General features: G+C 37.9%; 1 protein-coding gene across 1 annotated transcript in view; it reads right to left on the bottom strand.

The window, feature by feature from the left end:
- Positions 1-1409: 1409 nt before the first annotated feature.
- Positions 1410-21356, bottom strand: part of brinp1 (bone morphogenetic protein/retinoic acid inducible neural-specific 1) — a 101384-nt gene continuing 81437 nt past the window's right edge. Inside the window, exons 6-8 of the mRNA XM_072372309.1 lie at positions 11192-11428; positions 7322-7544; positions 1410-2915 (exon numbers count right to left, since the gene is read on the bottom strand). Coding sequence (XP_072228410.1) covers positions 1775-2915; positions 7322-7544; positions 11192-11428 — 1601 coding nt within the window. The 3' untranslated portion in view covers positions 1410-1774. The remainder of the gene's footprint in view (positions 2916-7321; positions 7545-11191; positions 11429-21356) is intronic.

Raw genomic sequence — 21356 nt, forward strand, 5'->3', positions numbered from 1 at the left:
AGAACTGAAAAAAATGTGTTTTCTAGGTGTTATGGAAAGCTTGCAGTTGCGCCTGCAGCTTTTACATTTTACAGAAGGAAATTTCTTCCAAAGCAGCAAATATATTGTCTCTTATTCTCTGAGTGTGCCCCCCCCCCACAAAATGGCTGGAATAACTAGTTTGTACAACTCAAGTGAGTTTGTCTTGTTAACATCCGATAGATGAAAAGACCACAAAAAGTCATCAGTAATAGAGATGTTTTAGCACTGAATTATTAAAAAAAGTGTGATCATCAATACATAGGTAGTGTTTCATGTTTCAGTTCGATGATTAAAAGTGTTTAACAAAGCTGCAACTCTGTTTATGCTTCCAGCAACATGCAGAAAAATGTTTCATATCTCGAAAATTAAAGACATTTTTACACATGATCATAAAAAGCTTACAGATTAAACACTTGGCAAAAAAATATTATAAGCTATAATATCGCAATTTCTTCTTCGTCGTCTTCTTCTTATCCTGCCGCACAACACAGAAATTCAATGGCTTCACAATACAATCTCACTCAACATAATAAGTCTTCCCTTGTCATCTTCCTTTTTGCTGTGCTCTTATCTGAAATCATCAGAGAGAATAACACAAAGACATACAAATGGAACAAGTAGGGATAAGCTTTATGCCTTACTGTATATGTCTACCTCAGGGAAGTGTATGGCTTTAAGTTGTCTCGCAAATGAGCCTGAATGATGAATGTTTACATTTTGCTCTTGGTGCCGAAAAGCTCCACAAATCAGCAGTCACAACATGTACGTTTTGCAAAGCTGTACAAAATAGCATTGATTGTTGAATCTTCAGACCACAATATTGCACTCACGCACCAGGAGGTACTGCCTTGTGAAAAAACACAGCTTGAATTTTAAACACGGGAAGAAGCGCTCCAAATGCAAGATTCAGCAAAGACTGGGGTCAATCTCAAGTGACACATTCAATTAACAAACAGCAATAAGCATCAAGCTAAAAAAAAAAAGGTACACAGGCACTCGCGCACACACACGCGCATTCACCCACATATATATGTATATATAAACAGCTGGCTTTTGTTATTTGACATGACTATCCATTACTGCCCTGCTGTGTGCCTTTTGTGTCAGAACAATGACAGAGTGTCCCATAATTTGCTAAGAGCAATGTAGATTCACTGTGGATCTGAAACGCAATGAGGAGTTTATAAGTAATATGTTGACTACTTACTCACTAAGGCTATTTAATCCTTACAATGTATAAACATTTTAATATTAAACTGTCCATTATGTCTGAAATATTTTGCGCATTAGGTGAAATAAAATTATAGCTCGTCTGCCCATGTGTTTTATCATTGTTCCTTTAAAAATGTTTTTTTTTTTTTTTCAATAAAGAATGGCAGTTTCAGATAAAACCTTTGATCCCTCAGATTAAAATCAAGGCCTCTTTTTCACCAGTACATAGATTTAATGTATATATGTTTTTTTTTTTCCACTCTTTTAAGTTCTTTTAGGGAATTACAGACATGCTGGGACAAATATGATACAGTCTTTATAGTGGTTCCATTAATCTTCTTTATCTGCCAGAAAAGCTTTTCATCACTGCCTTTTCCTCTTTTTTTCTTTTTAAGAATTATGCTTACAAAGTTAAGATTACATCAAAAGGCAGAAAAGGTCATAAAATGAAAAAGAAAAAAAAACAAAACAAGATTAACATCCCCTCATAGTTCATTTGTCAGGTGTTGTTTAGTTGGCTCTCCTTAACTTAATGTTACGTTCAACAGAGTTTAGCAGTCAGGTGATCTGATTGTTTTAGGATTTCTGTGCTGTACATGTCCAAGGCATGGTTCACTCGAATCATCTCACTGTTGTTGAGCTTAAGCCTATGCTTTAGCATACAGGAGAAGAGGTCCAGCTGGGGTTTGCCAGGTGCAGAAGGAGGCGCCAAACGGTTAATCCGATCCCTAATGTCCAGTAACAGGAGCATAACAGATGAGGATGAGTAGAACTGAGTTCCTTGTGTGTACGACTGGTTTACCTGCTGCACAGCGCTACGAAGCAGGTCGGCATTAAAGCGCAGGCTATAACCAAACACTTGAATATCAGAGATTTTTATGTAGATCTGGCGTTTGTTGGGGTCTGCCAGATCCACTGGGCCTTGACCTGTATCATTGCGAAGGCCGGTTGGGATCTTGGCACGGCTGCGCAGGTAAATATGCACTGTCTCAAAGAAGGTCTTCCACCTGTTGCCCAGCAGGAGAGTCCAGTTGAAGCACTGTGAGTTCTGCAGTCGCACTTTTTCCCAGCGCGGGTAACCATGTTCACCAAAAGGCATGCTCCAGCCTTCTGAATGGCTGCCACTAAATGGGTTGACATAAACAAAGAACATGGGATCAATGCTGCTGTTTCGCATCTGACAGATCTTCATAGACAAACCAATTATCATGTGAAGGTAGTCCATCCGGTTTTTGTTACTCTTGAGAGTCAGGGACATGCGCTTACGCCATCGTGGATCAAAGAATGTCTCCAGTCGGATCTCATTACTAATAAAAGTGGTATGAATGTACAATCGTGAATCCATTTTCTGTAACAGGTATTTAAGCTCCAAGTCTTGAAAGTCCAGATCAGTTTCAAAACTGATGAACTGCTCACTACGCTCCGAGTCCACATTCTGGGGCTCACAGCGACCACGGTACAACTTGTAGCCCTTGTTGCAGGAGCCACATTGTGAGATATTAGCCAGGCTGCACATGGCACAGCTGTTGTTGCCCCCTATGACACATGGGATGGGTCGCTGGCACAGTGTGACACCCGTGTGGCACACACATGTCCTTTGGCTCTCCAAGAAAGTTCCCCAAAACCCATTCTCATTGCAGTACAAGAAGGACTGGACCCTGTTGAGCCACTGCATCACAGATCTAAAGAGATAGAAAATTAAAAAATAGGACAGAGCATTAAGTGTGAACAGAATTTTGATCAGAATCAATATTTTATGTCTTGTTAAATGTATACATGTAAAATATCTCGTCTGGGAATAGAAAAAAAAAGATGACCTTCTGTAAGTAGAGCTTCCATATTGGTGGAAAGCTTTACTTGCTATTCTTATCTTGTCTTTTATTTCCCCCTCAGGCATCCCTCCTTGTAATCTTGACAGTGCTGGAACTTTTTTTTTCTGACTATCGGAGGTGAATTTTGATTCTTCTGATTTCTCAGAGAGGAAGGCTGGTCAAGGTTAGTCTGACAGAGAAGTGAACTTGTGTATTAACTATGGCGATTAACGCCGCATTCAAAGCAGATCAAATATATCATAAGCTCCACCTGAACAAGTGCAGAACACAGTGAAGACAGAAGGTCCACAGGCCGCTTCAAGTTTTCCACATTTTGTTTGTCTGGCTGCACTATAGATAATTTGAGAGGACAAAGGAAAGACAAACTCTGACTCTGCTCTCTCTTTGGCTTCAAACTCAGAATGGGACAAAGTTAAAATAAATTGTCAGCACTAAATGACCTGCACTTACGTCACGCCTTTAAGCCTTGTTTAGGTGCTACAAAAAGCACTTAAAGCACTTTTTATTTACCCATTCACACACACTCTTACAAGTGTGATCGTGTGCATGTGTGTGTGTGTGCGCTTTATTTTACACTGGAGGAAAATAAATATTACAGAGGCTCACTAGCAGTGATTAACAATTAGTAGCAAGGTATAATAAGTTATACTAACTGGTTAAATGAGTAAAATGAGAAGATCTGATGATGCTGTAAGAATGCTTTTGGCATTCCTTTATCTCAATTTGACACAGGGAGTAAATCATAAAGTCAGTATTAGGATTAAGTAGGTGGGTGAGAATAAGTGACAGTCCTTTTGTCTTGTAAACTCAAGTATGATTGCAGGAAAAAAAACTTGGCCTCTGAGCACCACATTTAGCTTCATTTTGGCAATAAAAATTTGATACTGGCACTTGTTTGGTGGATTTAGGAAGAGATAATTGTTTGCATATAGTTTTTTTTTTTCATATTACTACTGCACATTGAAGAACCACATTAAAGGGAACATAATGTGTCACAGTTTGATGCCAACTTTCTCTAAATTGGGTAAGAGATCATTTGAAGCTACATTTGTGTATTTGTTTGTTTTGAATTATTGAAGTATTTTGTTTTGTTTGAAATGCTTTTTTTTTCCCACTGGAAAATGTATGTTTCGAGTTCAGGCTAGCGAAGGAAAACGCACTTTGAATTCTGTAGAGTATGACTGCTTTTCAGATTTTTTTCAGTTTCCCTGTGCAGTTTCCTGAACAAAGTGTTAATCCACAGATATTTACAGAATTTCTTTTTCTATTCTTTCAACTAGTATGCTGTATGACACGAAAGACTATACAAAAAAATAAATCAACAAAGAAAAATGAGGAATTAGCTAACATCTAGGAATCTAGAAGGAATTTTCACTCTATGATGTGTCATGGTAATTAGAAATTATAGCTATTTTATTATACAGATAGTATAATCATATTTGGAAATTACTGCTTTTGGACATGAGCAATTATAATCACTGGATGAACTGAATGCATATGATTTGGCGAGTGATTCTACTCCATACGTGTCTCTATTAATCATTTACGCCAAAGAAACTGCTTCTTTTATTGTACTTAAAGTGAGCTGCTACTCTTATTACAGGAAATGCACTATCAAACCCATTAAAAGTTTGACAGTATTCACATGCACGTCATTAATTTGTTGATGAAACAGTGTTCCTCTGTTGACTTTTCTTAGTTTGCCATGGTGAAGGGGGAATGTGATGTAAAACTTCAGACCTTTTTCGAATAAGCTCAGCTTGATAACAAGTAAAAAGCATGTATATTTCACTCATTTAATTCTTAAATTACATCCTCTTATTCTATGTTACACTGACAGTGTAGTTATGCCAAAAGCTGCCTGCGACTAGTTTAATTTGAAAGCTCTGTTACTGCTTCATATGGAAATATCCATCCATTTTCTATACCGTCAATCCATTAATTGGGTAGCGGGTGGGCTGGAGCCTATCCCAGCAGTCATCGGGCGAAAGGCGGGGTACACCCTGGACAGGTCGCCAGTCCATCACAGGGCCACATAGAGACAAATGAGACAAACAACCATGCACGCTCACACTCACTCCTACGGACAATTTGGAGTCACCAATTAACCTGACATGCATGTTTTTGGATGGTGGGAGGAAGCTGGAGTACCCAGAGAGAACCCACGCATACACGGGGAGAACATGCAAACTCCACACAGAAAGGCCCCAGGCAGGAACCCTCTTGCTGTGAGGTGACGGTGCTAACCACCACACCACCGTGCAGCCCCATATGGAAATGATCTAATTAAATTAAACTCGCTTCTCTGAGAATGCATCTTGACCAGCTACATATTACAGTATCTCTATGCTTAACCCAAGTGGCAGATATGTTGTTCATCTTTTCAGATTCACAACACTACTTTTAAGTTTGTTGCCAAGGCAACACAGCATCACAACTGCTTTTAGTTTTCTTCTTTTCCTACAAATTATTCTTTCTGTAGCAAATTGCAAAAGACACCTGCAGCCATGGCCCTTTTACAAAGCAACAAGTCATAATATCTTTTTTGTTTTTCTTTGATTTTTATACATCTGGATTCCCCCTGAACTGCGTTTTTCTTGTAATTTGATGGTTGAGTTCTCCTATCAGAACTGTTCCAGCATATCACTTGCCTTGGTAACATTGAGTCACTGGTTTTTTCATAGGATGAGCTTTGCTGTTATTTTCTAGTGTTAAGGCTGTGATGTTGGTGGTGTAATATGCGATAAAAGCTATCACTTGGGCTTTCATATTTACAGCTTGGAGAGATTCTCCCAGTGGAGGAAAATGGATGGTTTTAAAACCACATGAGAATTATGTGAACATGATTCCTGCAGCAAATCTCCAAGTGAGATAATACAAAGTAGCAGGTGGATTACTATGACAATTCCTATGTCCTGAACCACAGGGGATCTAAATGATCTCAAATGGGATCTTTCCTGCTGTCATTTACCTTTGGGGTACAAACCTTTGGTGTTTTTTTTTTTATATCTTCAACAACATTCACTGCAGTCTCAATGGCAGACTAAGGATGTGTTACATGACCTATTTGATGGGGGCACTAAATTTGAGTCAGAGAAAGGGGCAAAGGCAGGTAAGTTTTAATGGATTTATGGAAAAACTGACTGATAGCATTGACAAAACTCTATGTCGCAGGGACGTAAATGTGATGAAACACCCTATTAGCAGTGCACATTTTATTATACAGCTAAATAAAGTCATAATACTATAATCACGTCTTATCAAAAAACACAATTGGGTAGATACTATGAAAAAAAAAAATACGTACACAGTATATATATATATATATATATATAGCAAAGTATACATACTATAAATATGAGTTATATTAAAGAGCTTTATAACATATTTATTCCACTCGCACATAAAAGCTTAGTGCATATGCTTGCAAACAGATGTGTTGAAAATTAATCAGTCATCCATCTGACGTAAAGCTGTCTCATGCAAGCAAACAAATAAACACGCTCCTCTTATTTCCTGTGCCATCAGGCACTCTTGATCCGTATTCCACAGAAGAGGAAGCACATACTGGAGCTCTCTGATAACACTTCAGAATAAACCTGTGCCAACTCTCACACTAATGTGGGTGTGCTCCTTTTCTGTCAGGAACAGTTGACAATGTCTCATTTTCCAGACCACTTAAATTAATATTTTACAGATTCTGTTTCCATTTATATAATATATCCAATGAATAGTTTCATGTGGCAGCCAGGATCTTGGCATATTTTGCATAGTGTTTTCTGATTTGCTAGAGTGGATGGCGGAAATTTCTTCCTGGCATTTCCTGTAACGGGCTAACACCAAGGCACATCTGCAGCAAGGCTCTTAAGCTGCAACTGCAGTAGGTGGTGACAGATGTGTGCAATGACCTAACAAGAAAACTCCCACAGCAACGTTTTCTTTTCAGACTGCTAAGTGAAATACAAGAGTGAGCTATAGTGTTTTGGGCATGTGCAAGCCTCAGCACTAAGGTGACTTGATGGACAGAAACAATACAACCATAAGCAAGAATGTATAATGGATGACATGCTTGCTGTGCATGCTTCAAGGGGCAACAATTAAAATCAACCATACATCAGCCCAAAGGAGCAGTTCCCATTGAAGTGTCAGAGTTTCAAGTTTCTATTTCATACTTTTTTCAGCAAATATCCAGAAGCATCTAAGCCTTTGGTTTAAGTTACTGAGCAAATCCACATCAAGGTCATATGTCTACCCACCTCTCCCTAGGCATCTGGTGGTTGGGATTGTGGTGACAACGAATGCTGAGGCCAAAGAGCTTGCGGGCAGTGCGCTGGATCTTGAGCCGCTGGATCTCCAGAGAACTTTGAAGGAGCCTGTAGCGGGCCTGGAGGTCCCAGTCACTGCCCCAGAGAAGATGCACACTGCTGATGGGCAGGAAATGAGTCGAGGGCAGCCTCTTCAGGAAAGACTTGAACTCGTCTGGATAACCGACAGGAATGGAGCGGGAGAAAGCATTGTAAACAGAGAGGAAAGAAAAGGGAAAAGAAACATGAATACTTTACTTATGAATACTTTGATTATATAAATGTAGTAAAATATGAATTTGTTATACTTCAGGGTTTTTTTTTAGATTACGTGTTTTATGTTATCATTGCATTGCTATTACTTTCTTCTCTTTTAAGGTTGCTATAAATATGCTGTTTAATTTCTTTGGTTTGTTTGTTGTTGTTTTTTTGGATTGATTCCATTTTGAATATGTATCGAAAAATAAGACTCTCTTAGCAGTAATCATTCTTTTCTATGTGCTCCCAGACACCGAGATTACTGCCACAACCAATTTGATCCAACCAGCGCTGATGATTGTCCTTTTGTTCCTCTTGAAGCCCTGGATAATACTTCATTGTGTCTTCCTCAGACCACTTCTGTTTGCAACACTAGATTAAATTGTAGAGCAACGATGGTCTTAAAAACTCTGACAAATGCATAACAATGGATATTTTATTTGTTGGGCTTATTTAGAAAACACTGAGCCAAGTAACGTGTAGTAGCTCACCAATGCATCAAAAACTAATTTGAACTTGTCATTATAAATAATTGAATAGAATTTGAATCCCCCAAGTATTTACTTAGCAATGTCAGCATTTAAGTTAAAGATTAATCAAAGTAAATAAAGAAATATAAAAGCACTCTGCAACAATTAAACTATTTGAGCATAAAGACAAAGCTTTAAAACTGACAACTAATGTATAAAATATGTGCTAAGAGAATAAATTGTGGTGGAATGTATGACTGTATAAATATTCTTGGATAAATTGAAGAACTTTGTCACACTCTAAAAAGCACATCCCATATTCAAGAGATGCACCTGCAAAGCATACCAGTACCCTCCTACAGCTGTCCCCAAGACAGTTTAACAGCATTAACCACAGAGTTCAGAGCTTTTTTTTCAGCCACAGCCGTGAAATGTCAGAATTTTCTCCACCCTCCTCCCAGGCATGTCAGAGCTCCTTCTCCTCTTTTCTTCAAAGAAGTCAGAATCCTTCTCCCACCCTGTTTTGAACTTGCCATTTTCCTCCACCCAGCTTTCAGAGTTGTCAGATACCTTAGTTGCCCTTTTCCGAGAAAATCTGGGTGTCACCGGCATCCAAGATTCAGAATTATCCGACTCCCTCACTGAAAAACACCTCCATTGTCAAGTCACGCCCCAGTGGCAGTTCAATAGCAGCCATGACGTTTTATACAAGCTTCAAAGCCATCAGGTATCCCTTCCTTGATAGAGCTTCCAAAGAGTCTACAGAGTCCCTTGAGTGACGCTTATCTCGAGCCACCCAGCACACCTTATCAAGAGATAACAGCTCTCACAGTTTAGTTACACTTTACCCGTTGTCCCATCATGTCTAATTTTTTTGGTTGCTACCAATATTTTATTCTACCAAATGTTTCCCATCCTACCAGGTTGTACAGATTCCACGTTTACTCAGCTCTGACTTTTCTGTTGTTATTAATGACTTGATGCTTTGAATAAAATAAACAGATAATTTATTACTCTTGTAGCAGCAAATACATTTCCCAGATGATCACCAATTAATAGTAAGAAGGGCACAGTGGGAGAAAATATTTCTGCTTATTTCCTACAGGAAAGAAGAAAAGAACTTTGTTGAAAAAAAATTTATAAAATAATGGGCAGAAGCAAAAGTTTTGAGAGGATATCTCTGATTTGTTCGTCAATACATTTGACAACAAAAAATGTCTGCTCACTCAAGGATTGCCTTTATCTAAATAACTTTTATGTGCTCTAAAAATCATTTTAGTGTTTCTTCACAACATTTTAATGTTCCTTGCAATGAATTTTCCACTCCCTTGTACTAATTTGTGCATTACCTCGTGTTAAGATCTGCCCTCGGCCATATTAAATTTCACATTCCCTCTGATCCATACAGAAAGGCTCAGTTGTTTTCTGATATAATATTGTGTATTAAACGACCACATTTTGTGGCTGAAGTGCAGGTGGGCGAAACCTCAACTGCTCTGCAGCAAAAACTGTAGCAAGACAGATAACTTGATTAGCTAGTGCTTGTGGACTGCTGCTGGGGCTCACTGAGAAATGCTGTAGCTGTAATTGCTGTTTTAGCCATAATATGACATGTCACAGTGACTGCAGACACAGCTCTGAACTCGTTTTTATGATTATGGCTGAGACACATTGCTTTATACTGTGAGGAACACTAACTGCATAAAGCAGTTCTGTCTGACTGTGTGAAATAATGTTTCGTTGTCTTTTTTTTAATTAATATTTCAATCCAAATATTAATACCTGAGACCTCACTAGTATATCCAAATCCACAAAAGCAGTTTCAGCTCTGGCAGTAGTTGTGTTAACAGCTACAGCCTCAGCGAGCACAGACAGGTAGAGCAACAGCTGCAACCGTGCTCACAGCCAGCCACTTTACACAGTGAAAGCTCTGCCATTTGAAAGGAGTATTGAGCGATGGATGTATCACGCACAATGTCAAATCATCGCCTCTCTGTACCTGGAGAACATGTTCAAATACTGGCAGTGTTGTATCAGCTGTTGATGTGAATCTCGGGAATGCAACAATAAGTAAACACACAAACCAAAAGTATTACCATCTCAAATCAATAGAAAAAAGTCTGTAGTACATACAGCAGAATATGTGTTTTAATGTAATCTGTTGTAATTGAACTGAAATAAATATTGTTTAGTTTAAGTGATAGCCAATGGCCATCTGAGTATTTTTTGAGAATGATCATAAAATACCAAAAAAGCAATCAAATAAAAGCTTTCAAATTACCGTAAATTGTTTGAACGAAAGTGCTTTTATTTCTTATGCCTATTATGTTAATCTGATGTGATGTGTAAGTGTCAAAGATAAAAAGACAAAATAGAAGGGTCCCCCTTTTAATGAGACAAAGTTTAACTGTTTGGAATATTGAACCCAGCTTTCATATTTTGCTGCATGTGCAAATTACAACTGGTCTGCAGGCATGCTATGAATTTTTATATATTTTTTTCCCCTTTTCTCTTTCAGCCTCTATCAACTGGTCTCTTTGAAACTGCAATGCTCTCATAACCTTAATGACAAACATTGACTTTCTATTATGGAACACAAATATAGTTCTCTTTTGCTAGTAGGTTGTATTGGGATACTTTTATATTATATTAATAATAGATAGAGTACCATGCCTTGCAGCATCTATGCTAGAGAGCTGATGTGTGCCTTCCGTCCAGTGTGTCTAAAATTCCAAAACTCATGTATATGCATTTGACCCTCCTTAAATAAAAAAAAAATAATAATTGGATATCACAAATTATTTGTCTTAACAGTTTGTCATATGATGGTTATATTAATGGTCATCATTGATTCCTTTCACACATTTTTTTATCTATATTTTCACAATAATATGCCAATTATATTTCCTCTGACAGTTTTTTTTTTCTTTAGTTATTTGCTAATGGAAAATTTGACTGAGAAAAATATAAGCTGTCTGCAGTGATGCCGTTTAGATTTTTTATTTCTCACAAAAATGTAAAAGAAAACAAGTTTCCCTCTATTCACATTTTTGCCAGGTTAAAGAAAATATTTTAAAAAATAAGAAAAGCTCACCAGAGTTTTCAAAGTCTTTATAAGAGGAGGCCCATGACTCAGACATCCCCAGCAGGGTGTTCTCCATGATCTGGATATCGGTGATGGGACAGTTGCACTGGGGATACTCCTCTGCACACTGACAGATGCACTGGTTGTTATGGCACACATACTCCCCCTCTCCATTGCACATTATGTAGCTCAGAGCTGACTGGACAAATTTCTCCTGCAGGTATTCTGGGAAAATGACCTGAAGGCCTGAAACACAGATAGAGAAAAAAAAGGTGTGTTGAAAAGTTATTTTTAAAGCATATCTTATCAAATGTAAATATAGGAAACAAACAACCTTTCCAACCCATACTCTGCATTTCTTCATGATGGAATTCAAAACTAACCATTAGACACTCAACAGATCAAACCAAGATCTTGAAGGATCATCCTCAAGTAATGTAAAGAAAATAAATGATGCTTTAATTGATCATTGTTTACATTTAGAGAAGAGATTATAATTGCTGGTAATGCATTATGCACATTCAGTATCTTTTACACATAAAATAAACACGTGGGAGAAAAAAAAAACCATACGAGTATGGGAAAAAGAAAAATGATAAAAGGTGTGCGTGCGTAACCGAGACTGGTCTGTGTTATAAGCAATCATTTATATTTTTCTAAAGGATGTGCTTCAAAGCTTGCCAGCGTTCAACTTGAGCTGTCTGTGGTGAGTCACTCACGAGGTGACAAAGAATAACATTGATTGATGCCTGCTCTTCTGTGATGTATTGGTTTATTCAGCAGCACACTTATTTATCTTTGCATGCATTGTGTTTGCATGCATTACCTTTTATATTTGTTTGCTGTTCTTCATACCCAACTACACAGCATTCTGCTAATTGCAAAGTAGTCCCTGAATTTGCAATTCAGAGGACAGTTAAAAATTGAAGAGTTGAACCTCTTCACTATCACTGACAAGGTATTCATAATTTTTATACTCCCAGCCAATCCATATCTCACCCTAGGGATCTGACAGAATTGAAGCCTGGACAGCTAACCGTACAGGCTTTCTCTTCTGTTCAGACCTGGGGAAAATAAATCCCTTGCTCTACAGGCCACTGGATTGGAAAAGAACTAAATAGATTTTTTCCTTCTTGTAGAAAACAACATCTCGGTGAGGCCATTTTTTCTTAATAGGTTTTACTTGAGCACAAACAGTGCTCCAGCAGAAAATATGCAACCGGGAACCAGAAGAAAACACGTTATTGAATGATGAATGATTGCATTACTCTTTCCACTCTCATATTATTTTCACCTTTGGCTGAAAAAAAAGGTTCCATTTATGCAACATCAACATCATGCAGCTAAATTGAAGAGGAAAGTAAGCATATAATTTCATACTGTACACATGAATCATTTTGGGGTGTTGTCATGGAGTTAAATGGTATCTCATTATGTATTTGCATGCAGCAATTAATGCTACTTATTTTCACCCGCAGCGAATGCTCAACATAACTGTGAGTAATTTAGAAACTGATAAAGGCCTTAATGATTTGGATTGGAAACATAGCACAACTTCAGCAGCAGCATTACGGTGACTGTCTGTTAAGAAAGCAACACAAAATGTGTTTTGGTTATTCGTACAGCAACGTTTTGTGTCTACTGTGAAAGCTCATAAGGCTGTCTCTGTTTGAAAACACTTGGATCAAATCTGAGACTACAACAAAGAATTGTACCACTTGCAACAATTGAAATACACTCCTGCTCATTGTTGTAAACAAACCTTTCTTGCAATATGTTCCTCTGTCTTTGCACAACAATGTGCTCTTTCTTCTCTACACCTCATCAGAGCCACTGCCCATCAGAAAGACGGGAACAGACGGAAGCATGGATGGAGGGAGTAAAGTGAATGGATAGATCATGTCTGACCACAAAAGAGTTAGGTTGCCCAGGGCTTTTTCTCCATCAGGCCTGTCTGGATCCAATATTCATTTAGCTTGATGTATTCCTGGGCTTGAAACTTTAATGTGATTTGTGGGAAAATCCAGATGGCAAGTTCACGGATCAACGCTGCTCACTGACAGTGCTGGTGCCAGCGGCCGCCTGCACAATAACACTGTATGCCTCAGCCCCCACCACCATCTCGCCATACCTCATAGCCTCAGCTCTACTATCAACACGTACACATATTTTCTTTTTTGATATCAGTGGGTTGATGCTGGAAGATGAATGAAGCAACAATTTGAGATGCTGACATTCAGCTCAGCGCAATAACTCTTGCAATCTCTTGTTTTCCACTCTCCTCTCAGTGTTTCTGTCCATTCTCTTGCCATGCTCCTCTCCCAGCCTCTTACTATGTGTCTGTACACATCTTCGACTGTCTTACTTCATTAAACTCACTCCTACTCACACCACACACATGCGTGTGGCCTTTGACACTCCCCCCATCATCCTTTGGCTCTCCTTCCCTCCATCAATCACTTTCCTCATTCCTGTTTCTTCACCTCTTCTGCTCCACCCTACATTCTCCCGCTGAGCAAGCATTCAAGTATTGGAAATTTCATGTCTTGTCCTCCCACTCCAGTCCAGAAATGATGTCATGCAATAAAAGTAAATCCATCAACATTTGTTAGTGCTGTGCGGAATGAGTAAGAGTATTGAAGCCCTCAGGCCAAAAGTGAAATGAGAAACTAATCAGAGTTAAAAACATTTATCTTTGTGACTAACCCAGCTTTTCTGCGTTAGTGCAATAACATGTGACAAAATTGAAAATGATTGGGCTGTAAAGCTCCAGTTTATATGGCTCTGAGGCAGGTATGTGTTGAGGAAAACACCAGATATTGGAGTAGGGAGTTACACCTACCATCATTAAAGAGAAGATGATGAAACGAAAGGTACATATTGCAATACCCATGCAGCTATTTGATAACCTTCAACTTCATGCTCTGTCAGTGCATATAATTCCCTCCAATCCCTATGCCTGGATTGCTCTAAATAAATAGCGCCACAAAATGGCACTTAATCACATTGCCGATGTTCTTCCTTTTAGTAGTTTGAAGACTATAGACCCACAAACATTGTATGAATGATAAAAAACTGAGGCTCTGCAACTATGACTTTGCCCTATCATTATGTTTCATTCAAGAGTCTCCATTTCTTTCTTTTTATGATTATTATTTTTTACATGGTGATAGATAGGGAGAGCAGGCTGCAACTGAGGCTTGTAACTGGCTTGGCAAGAAGTTCCCTGCTTATTAGAATGCCACGCTCTGCCTCATAAGTTACAGTTTCATTAAAGATTAATTGACCATTGTGTGGCCGCAATTTCACAAAATAATCATTACTTAATCCATTGGTGCAATAAAGTGCATTACTTCAATGGGGGCATTAAATTACTGTTGGAGGTTATCTTCGCAGCCATGATACAAATCCAAAGAGCTATGAACTATAGAGGATTGTCTGTTTCTTCTTAGTCCAATGCTGCCCAGCTTTCCTTGCTGATTCCATATATTTAATGCAGAAGGGGCACATAGTTTGAAAAGTTGCTGTGTTTGCCCATTTTCCATTCAGGCTCCCTTTCTCCAGCTATGAGGTAGATATGTAGCTGAAGTAGCTATTTATCCACTTTTCATTTCTTTGCATAAAGCGATTTAGGCGTCTAACTGTGTGTGTGTTGGGCCTGACAGAGGATAACATGTTCCACTAGAGCTATTCTCAGCTCTCAGAATATGTTAGCATTTTAAAGTTCCAAATGAGATGTATTTAGCATTCAAATGGATAATGTGTTAGTGTGTCTGTGCTGAGTAGATTATCGTAGATTATCATAAGTGCTCTAAGCACTCTGGAAAGCAGGAGCTTGTGTTGTCAAACAGCAATATTAGGTAGGTCTGCTATTTTGGCATTTTTCTGGGAATAGTTGTTTTGAACAGTTTTGTCAGTATTTTCAGGTTCAACTAATTTTTCCTTCTTACCTTCATTTTTTGTTTTACTTCTTCCCTTTTCTTTTCTTTCCTCTTCATAAATTACTTTTAGTTTTTGTGAAACTATAATCGTATAATTTGAAAGAACAAAACAATAGATATAAATGAAAAACCCCCAGTCTCGGATGCATTCAAGTGCCAACATAAGAATAATATGTAACACACCCTATGTTGATGGTGTCAACTAGAGACGTGTGGGTTATGGGATGCTTCATACAATACCTGTGTAGCTCTAGCTTTGATAAGCTCCATCCATTTTTATTTTTAACACACCAACGCACACCCCAAAAGAAATAAATAAATAAAAATGACGTTGCAGTTGAGGCAGTCACTTTAAAAGCATAGATCACAATTAAAAATGATCTAGGTATTCAAGGTTTGCTGCTCCTGCATCCTGTGAAGGGAACTGCTGAAATGCTGAAATTGCATGTTAAAGGCCAGGTGGTGTGACGAGGTAGATGAGCTCTCCATGGTTCTGAATTATTGTTAGTCTTGCTGCACAGGAAAATGACACGAATGTTGCGGCAGAGTGAATGCTCACAATCACTTTTCTTCTCCTTTATGTTTGAAGACTATCACAGTAGGGAGTAGGAAGTCAAAATTTATGTTGTATTGTTTTTTTTTTTCTTCTTAACAATGACTCTTGAAATTTTATCCCATGCAAGTTCAATGCAGTATCTTTATTTTTTTGACCTTGCAAGATACTTTTTCACTGAATATTAGCTCTATTACCAAATATGGCTTTGCTGTGTAATTAGAGATGTGGTCGCTTTTGGCTGCTCATGCACTTCAGTTGCACTGTTCAAGCTGTTCCGTCACATGTTGCCATGTGTCCCTGCACAGCAGAAGCAGTAGGCCTCGGCTGGCGAGATATTGTACTTGTGTTACACAATCAGCGCACACCCGTATGCACACACATACACACCCTTTGTGGGCTCTTGCAGAAATCACATGTTTTACAAGAACCCTAGAGAGGGGGAGGAGAGACATATGACAAGCTCTGACATTTCCATTTCAGCTAAAAAAGACACAATTGCCCTCAAAGTGTCACAGTGTGCTGCAAACACATCTCAGATCAAAAGCCCAGATTTATCACTGAAAACACATCAAACATCCCTAAACACAAAAATATTGTTAATCCTTACACTTTGAAAAATGAACAATGCTTAATTCTTGGTAAATTCTTGCTCATTAACTCACAGACAAGCTGCTCTAGTTTCTACCGCACTGTGGTGATAATTATTCTTTTTTTAGATACGTGTGTAGTAACATGCATTTCAATCTATCAATATAAAACAGCCATAACCCCAAATTTAAATATCAAATCTAAATGCAAGGCTATTGCTTTCTGCCAATCTGCAATAAATAATTCAGTTTGCTGTTAATTTTCCTCTATGGCTTCATGATACAGTTAAGTTACAAAGTTAATCGTAACAGAGTACGAATAATACACTTTGACTTATTACGATCAACAGTTTCAACTATATGACAACAAATCGTTGGTAAAGAGTTACTTTTAAGCATCTAATGCTGCAAGGGCTCCTCTAATACAAAAGAGGAGAAAAGTAAAGTAACTCTCAATCAACAGATGATCCCAATTGTGTCCACCACAGGAGAAAAAAAAGCAGCCTGCAGTTAGAAAAAGTGGGCATGGAAAAAAGGTGATTTATGGTCAAGCTGGGCTAACTGGAAACTCACTCTTGATTGACCACCTCCAATTGAAAGCTGACCCGCGGGTCAACATGGAACGATTTCATCAGGCTTTTGGTTTTCAGCATGTTAGAGAAAAGAGAAAAAAAAATGTGTGCAGCCATCCATCTTGAAAATCATCCTGTGTTATTATTTCTCTGGGCAAAAAGGTTGCATGTTTTCACGAAGGGAAGAGTTGCCACCAATGCTTTGGCCCTTGAGAGAGGTTGTTTAACACTCTGCTTTGACAAAATGTGGGGATACAGTATGGCCTGGGATGCTGGTCATTCTGTGATTTCTAGATGCTATGAAATACATATTTTTGTGGTACGTCAGGTTTTCAGATAGAAAAATGGAGTTGTGGTGAGACAGTGTTTTAGGAAAAAGAGAGTAGACCAACAAAGTAGCTGAGTCAGACAAAGAAAGAGAAGATGAGGAAAAAGATTGTGTGGGTGTGTATTTTTGTTCTCACCCAACATTTGCTCTCCATGTTTTGCATCAAATATTTTGTCTTTGGTAAATAATTCTCTGCTAAGCAAAGACATCGTGTTTACTGATACTTCAGTCTCCAAATCAAATTTCCAACAAGTCCATCATCAAAGAAAAGAGTTAATTGATTTGTATGTTTATCTTTCCCATACTGTTTGCAGCATTCTCACTTGGAAAGGACATGCATCGAGCAACAGAGCAATGAGTATCTAATTCATCACTCACTGCACGACTTGCCTACAGGGCCAGTTTAATTTATTTTCACTTCACCACTTTGAAAACTGTTGGCTCAGGCTATTCTAACATATTCATAAATCTTCCAAGATAGGCTCTTGAGGAAACTGGAGAAAGAGAAAAGGATGCATTGAAGATTGAGAGAGGCAAATTAGCTTGCTTTTGTTTTGCTGTTAATTTATGACAGCCATATTGGAGGTGATTGGGTCCTTGCAAGATAATGGTGCTGTGGAGGTTCTGGGGCTTTTTATCTGTCATCGGAATTAATATATGTAACCAAAAGCCAATCTCCACTTTATACACTTATACACTTTATATTTTGCTTATTGGTCTTGGGTATACAATACTAAAAGACACTATTGCCATCAAGCTCAATGCAAACCAAACATGACAAATGTAAACATAAAAAAAGACTGCAATGATTTACAAATCTCAGAAAACAACATGTTATTCAAAACATGAGAACATATCAAATGGTGAAACGCAGACATTAGACTATCTCATGAAAATCATGAGTTCATCTTAAATTTGAAAGGAAACATCTCAAATTAGTAATTCATACTAAAAAAAGAATGGTTAGGGGAATATTTTGCAAATAATTAGATTCATTGGCAATGGGTCAGTGACATGACTGGATGCAAAAAGAGCACATTAGAGAGGCAGAATCTCTCAGACGTAAGAAGGAGCAAAGCTTCAGTAAACTGCAAAAAACTGCGTGGAACCGTGAAATTTTGGAACAATTTCAGAATGAAAATCAATATTGAATGCCTGGGACCTTTGGGCCCTCTCAGGCAGCACGGCATTAAAAACAGGCATGATTCTGTCATTGAAATCATTGCACGAACTTAAGAATACTTCCAGAAATCACTGTCTGTTAACACACTTCGCTGTGCTATCCATAAATGTAGGTTAATGCTCTATCATGCAAAGAAGAAGCCATGTGTGAACATGATCCAGATTAATTGAAATTTCTAGACAAACGAGGAGGGGGACCATCTGGCTTGTAATTAGTGCCCGGTAAAAAGCCTGCAGTTCTGATGATACGGGGTTGCATTAGTGCCAATAAACCGGGCAACATACACATCTGGAAAGGCACCATCAGGGCTGTAATATATAGACAGGTAAAACCAAATGAGTTTTTTCAAGGAAGACCTTGCATAATTCTGCAAGACACATACTGCATCTATGCAACAGCTTCATAGTGTCACAATCCATTGGTTATCTGTGGTGTGGTGGAAGTTTGGATATTATATTATATCCTTTATATTTTAAAGGAAAACTTGATTTATTTAAAAAAAAGAACATAAAGTGCAGCTGAGCCTGAATACAATAAATCTAAACTCTGGAGAAAACAAACAAACAAACAAAACTTGGCTATGGCTGTGAACAAATATGAGTCAAACTCTCACATGACAAACCATGGGCAGTGATAACGGGGAGGGTTTAATACTGTGGGGAGGTGATTGGTGATGGAGTGCAGCTGAGAACAAAACAGGTGACGTGGATGAACCTAATGATGGAGCAAGAGTGACTGGTGAAAAGCAATGGTAGAACTAATGACTTCATATGAACCTAAAACATGAAAAACCTAAAGCCATAATAGAAAAATCAAAAACACAAAACCCAAGACGTGACAAATAGTACTTTGTAATATGACAAAGGAGACAAAATCTCTCTCTCAAATGTCCAGCAGCTGATATCCTCAGACAGGGAGATGAAAAAAAGTGGTAAACATGTCTCACTAAATGTTTTATATATTTTCTGTTCTATTGTGAATAAAAGTTTCAAATCTGTCATTTTGCAGTTTAAAAACACCAGCTATTCAAGATTAATCACTAGTAAATGCTGGCATAAAAAGAGGGTTGGAAATTGCCCTGTAAGGAATTCAAAGAATATCAACTGCTGCTTTCTCTGTACCACCTAAAACAGATTTTGCAAAAATAATTTAGGTAACCCATGAAAATCCTGACCTTTTATCTACTATGTGCTAATACCCTCTTTCATTTAATTCTCATTACTCAATAAGCTGTTTTTACTTCTAGGTCTCACAGGAGACATGAAGTGAGAATCCAGACAAATCCAATATAATCAGGTTTCTAAGCTTTGGCCTGGAGAGAGGACAAACAAATAAAGAACTAAGTAATGTGGGAAAATAAAAGTTTATCTAATTCCCAACTGTAGTAAAGTTAAACAGTGTAGATCTCTCATTCAGAGCAACCTAAAGTGAATAAAGAAGCCAGAGTTCTTAAAAAATGCCAGAAAAAAACAAATCACAGGGCTCATCAATTAAGATTAGTTGGGATCCATCTAAGTTAAGTCCATTTGCAGCTTGGGCTACATATTCATTTTTTCTTGAGGACAGTTATCACATTAAAATTCATGACTGCAAGTATATGCATGTAGTTCAAACTCGCTTGGTGTAACATACTATATAAATGCACTTAATGCTAAACATGTCAAATTTTAAAATGGAAACGTTTCAGATGGTTATTGAAAAGGAAGAGGCATAAGGAGGAGGGCAGAAAGCACAAGAGGTATTTACCAAACATTCTAAATACCAAAACTGTGGGACAGAAGAGAGAAAACTGACTTCAGGCTTTCATAGGTAGCGCCCTTGATGTCAAAAACCACTGCAACATTTAATCTAAATCTAAGTGAAAGCAAAGGGAATATCCAGGGAGTTTCATATCCACAGTGTGTTATCTGCAGCTCACAGCACCACAAGCTCACAAAAAGCAGACCACAGGGGTGAGAATGAGGGAAAAACATCCCCTTTTTCATAGTTCTGTTATTTCAGAAAGAGAGAGTCTAACATGTCCCCAGGAAAACATTGATGACAACTAAATTTACTAGATTGCTCATTTCTTCCCTCTTAATTTAAGCCAGATTGCTGTGTCAGATATTTAGCAATCTAATTCCACCACAGCAAATCAGGACAAAAAAAAAGAGCTAAAAAAGTTTGATCACAGGTTTGCAATCTTTTCCCTGTATATATTTTCCAAGAAAGTTTTGCAGTCACATGTACAGTGAATGCCTAAAGGTAGATAAAATGCTGAGGTCAGGAGTGAAAAAAAATAATACCGTGAAAAGAAAAAGGCATGATTAAAAGTTTAATTAGAGGAATGAAATGGAGTGCATTACTGCATCCTCACTGCAACTCATGTGGTTTTGCATACTAATATGAATCCCTTATTTAATTCATAAGCAATTTAAAAAGGCCTGCCTAGATTTTTTTTTCTCCCCAGACCTTTTTATTTTTTGCAGTTGAAAAGACAACACATATATATGTATTGAATATTTTTTTACAAATTTCAACAATTGGTCAAAGGTGCAAGCTGCTATGATGAGACCAAACAGTTCAGCACAGCACAGTAGCTCTGGTAACTTAACTTGATTATCTTAAAAGTGTTGCTCTAAGATCTGTTGAGAAAAATGCATTTGTACTTATTGCAGTACCAGCAATGGTCAAGTTTCTACCTCCCCTTCTTTCTTTTTTTCTGAATAAAATGAAGGGCCACAAAGTTAATATGTGCAGTCACTCACTTGCTGAGATGTAATCTCACTACCTGTTTGTCAGCCTCTCGTCACTCTTGACTAACAAATATGATCAGTGGAAAGACTAGTTTGAAAAATGAGATATCTGTGTGAAAAATTGTGTGAGCAGTATGTCATTTAAAGACCAACATATCGTCTGGAATACATTGGAAGTGCCAGAAAGATGCGGGTGCAAGCAAGAAATGCTGTGACACATAAAAAAAAAAACACGCCCAATTAGTTTACCAAATTTAAAAGCATTTTACCAC

The sequence above is a fragment of the Leuresthes tenuis genome, unplaced genomic scaffold (genome assembly GCF_036924035.1).
Source record: "Leuresthes tenuis unplaced genomic scaffold, fLeuTen1.0.hap1 SCAF_19, whole genome shotgun sequence".
NCBI classification, from domain to species: domain Eukaryota; kingdom Metazoa; phylum Chordata; class Actinopteri; order Atheriniformes; family Atherinopsidae; genus Leuresthes; species Leuresthes tenuis.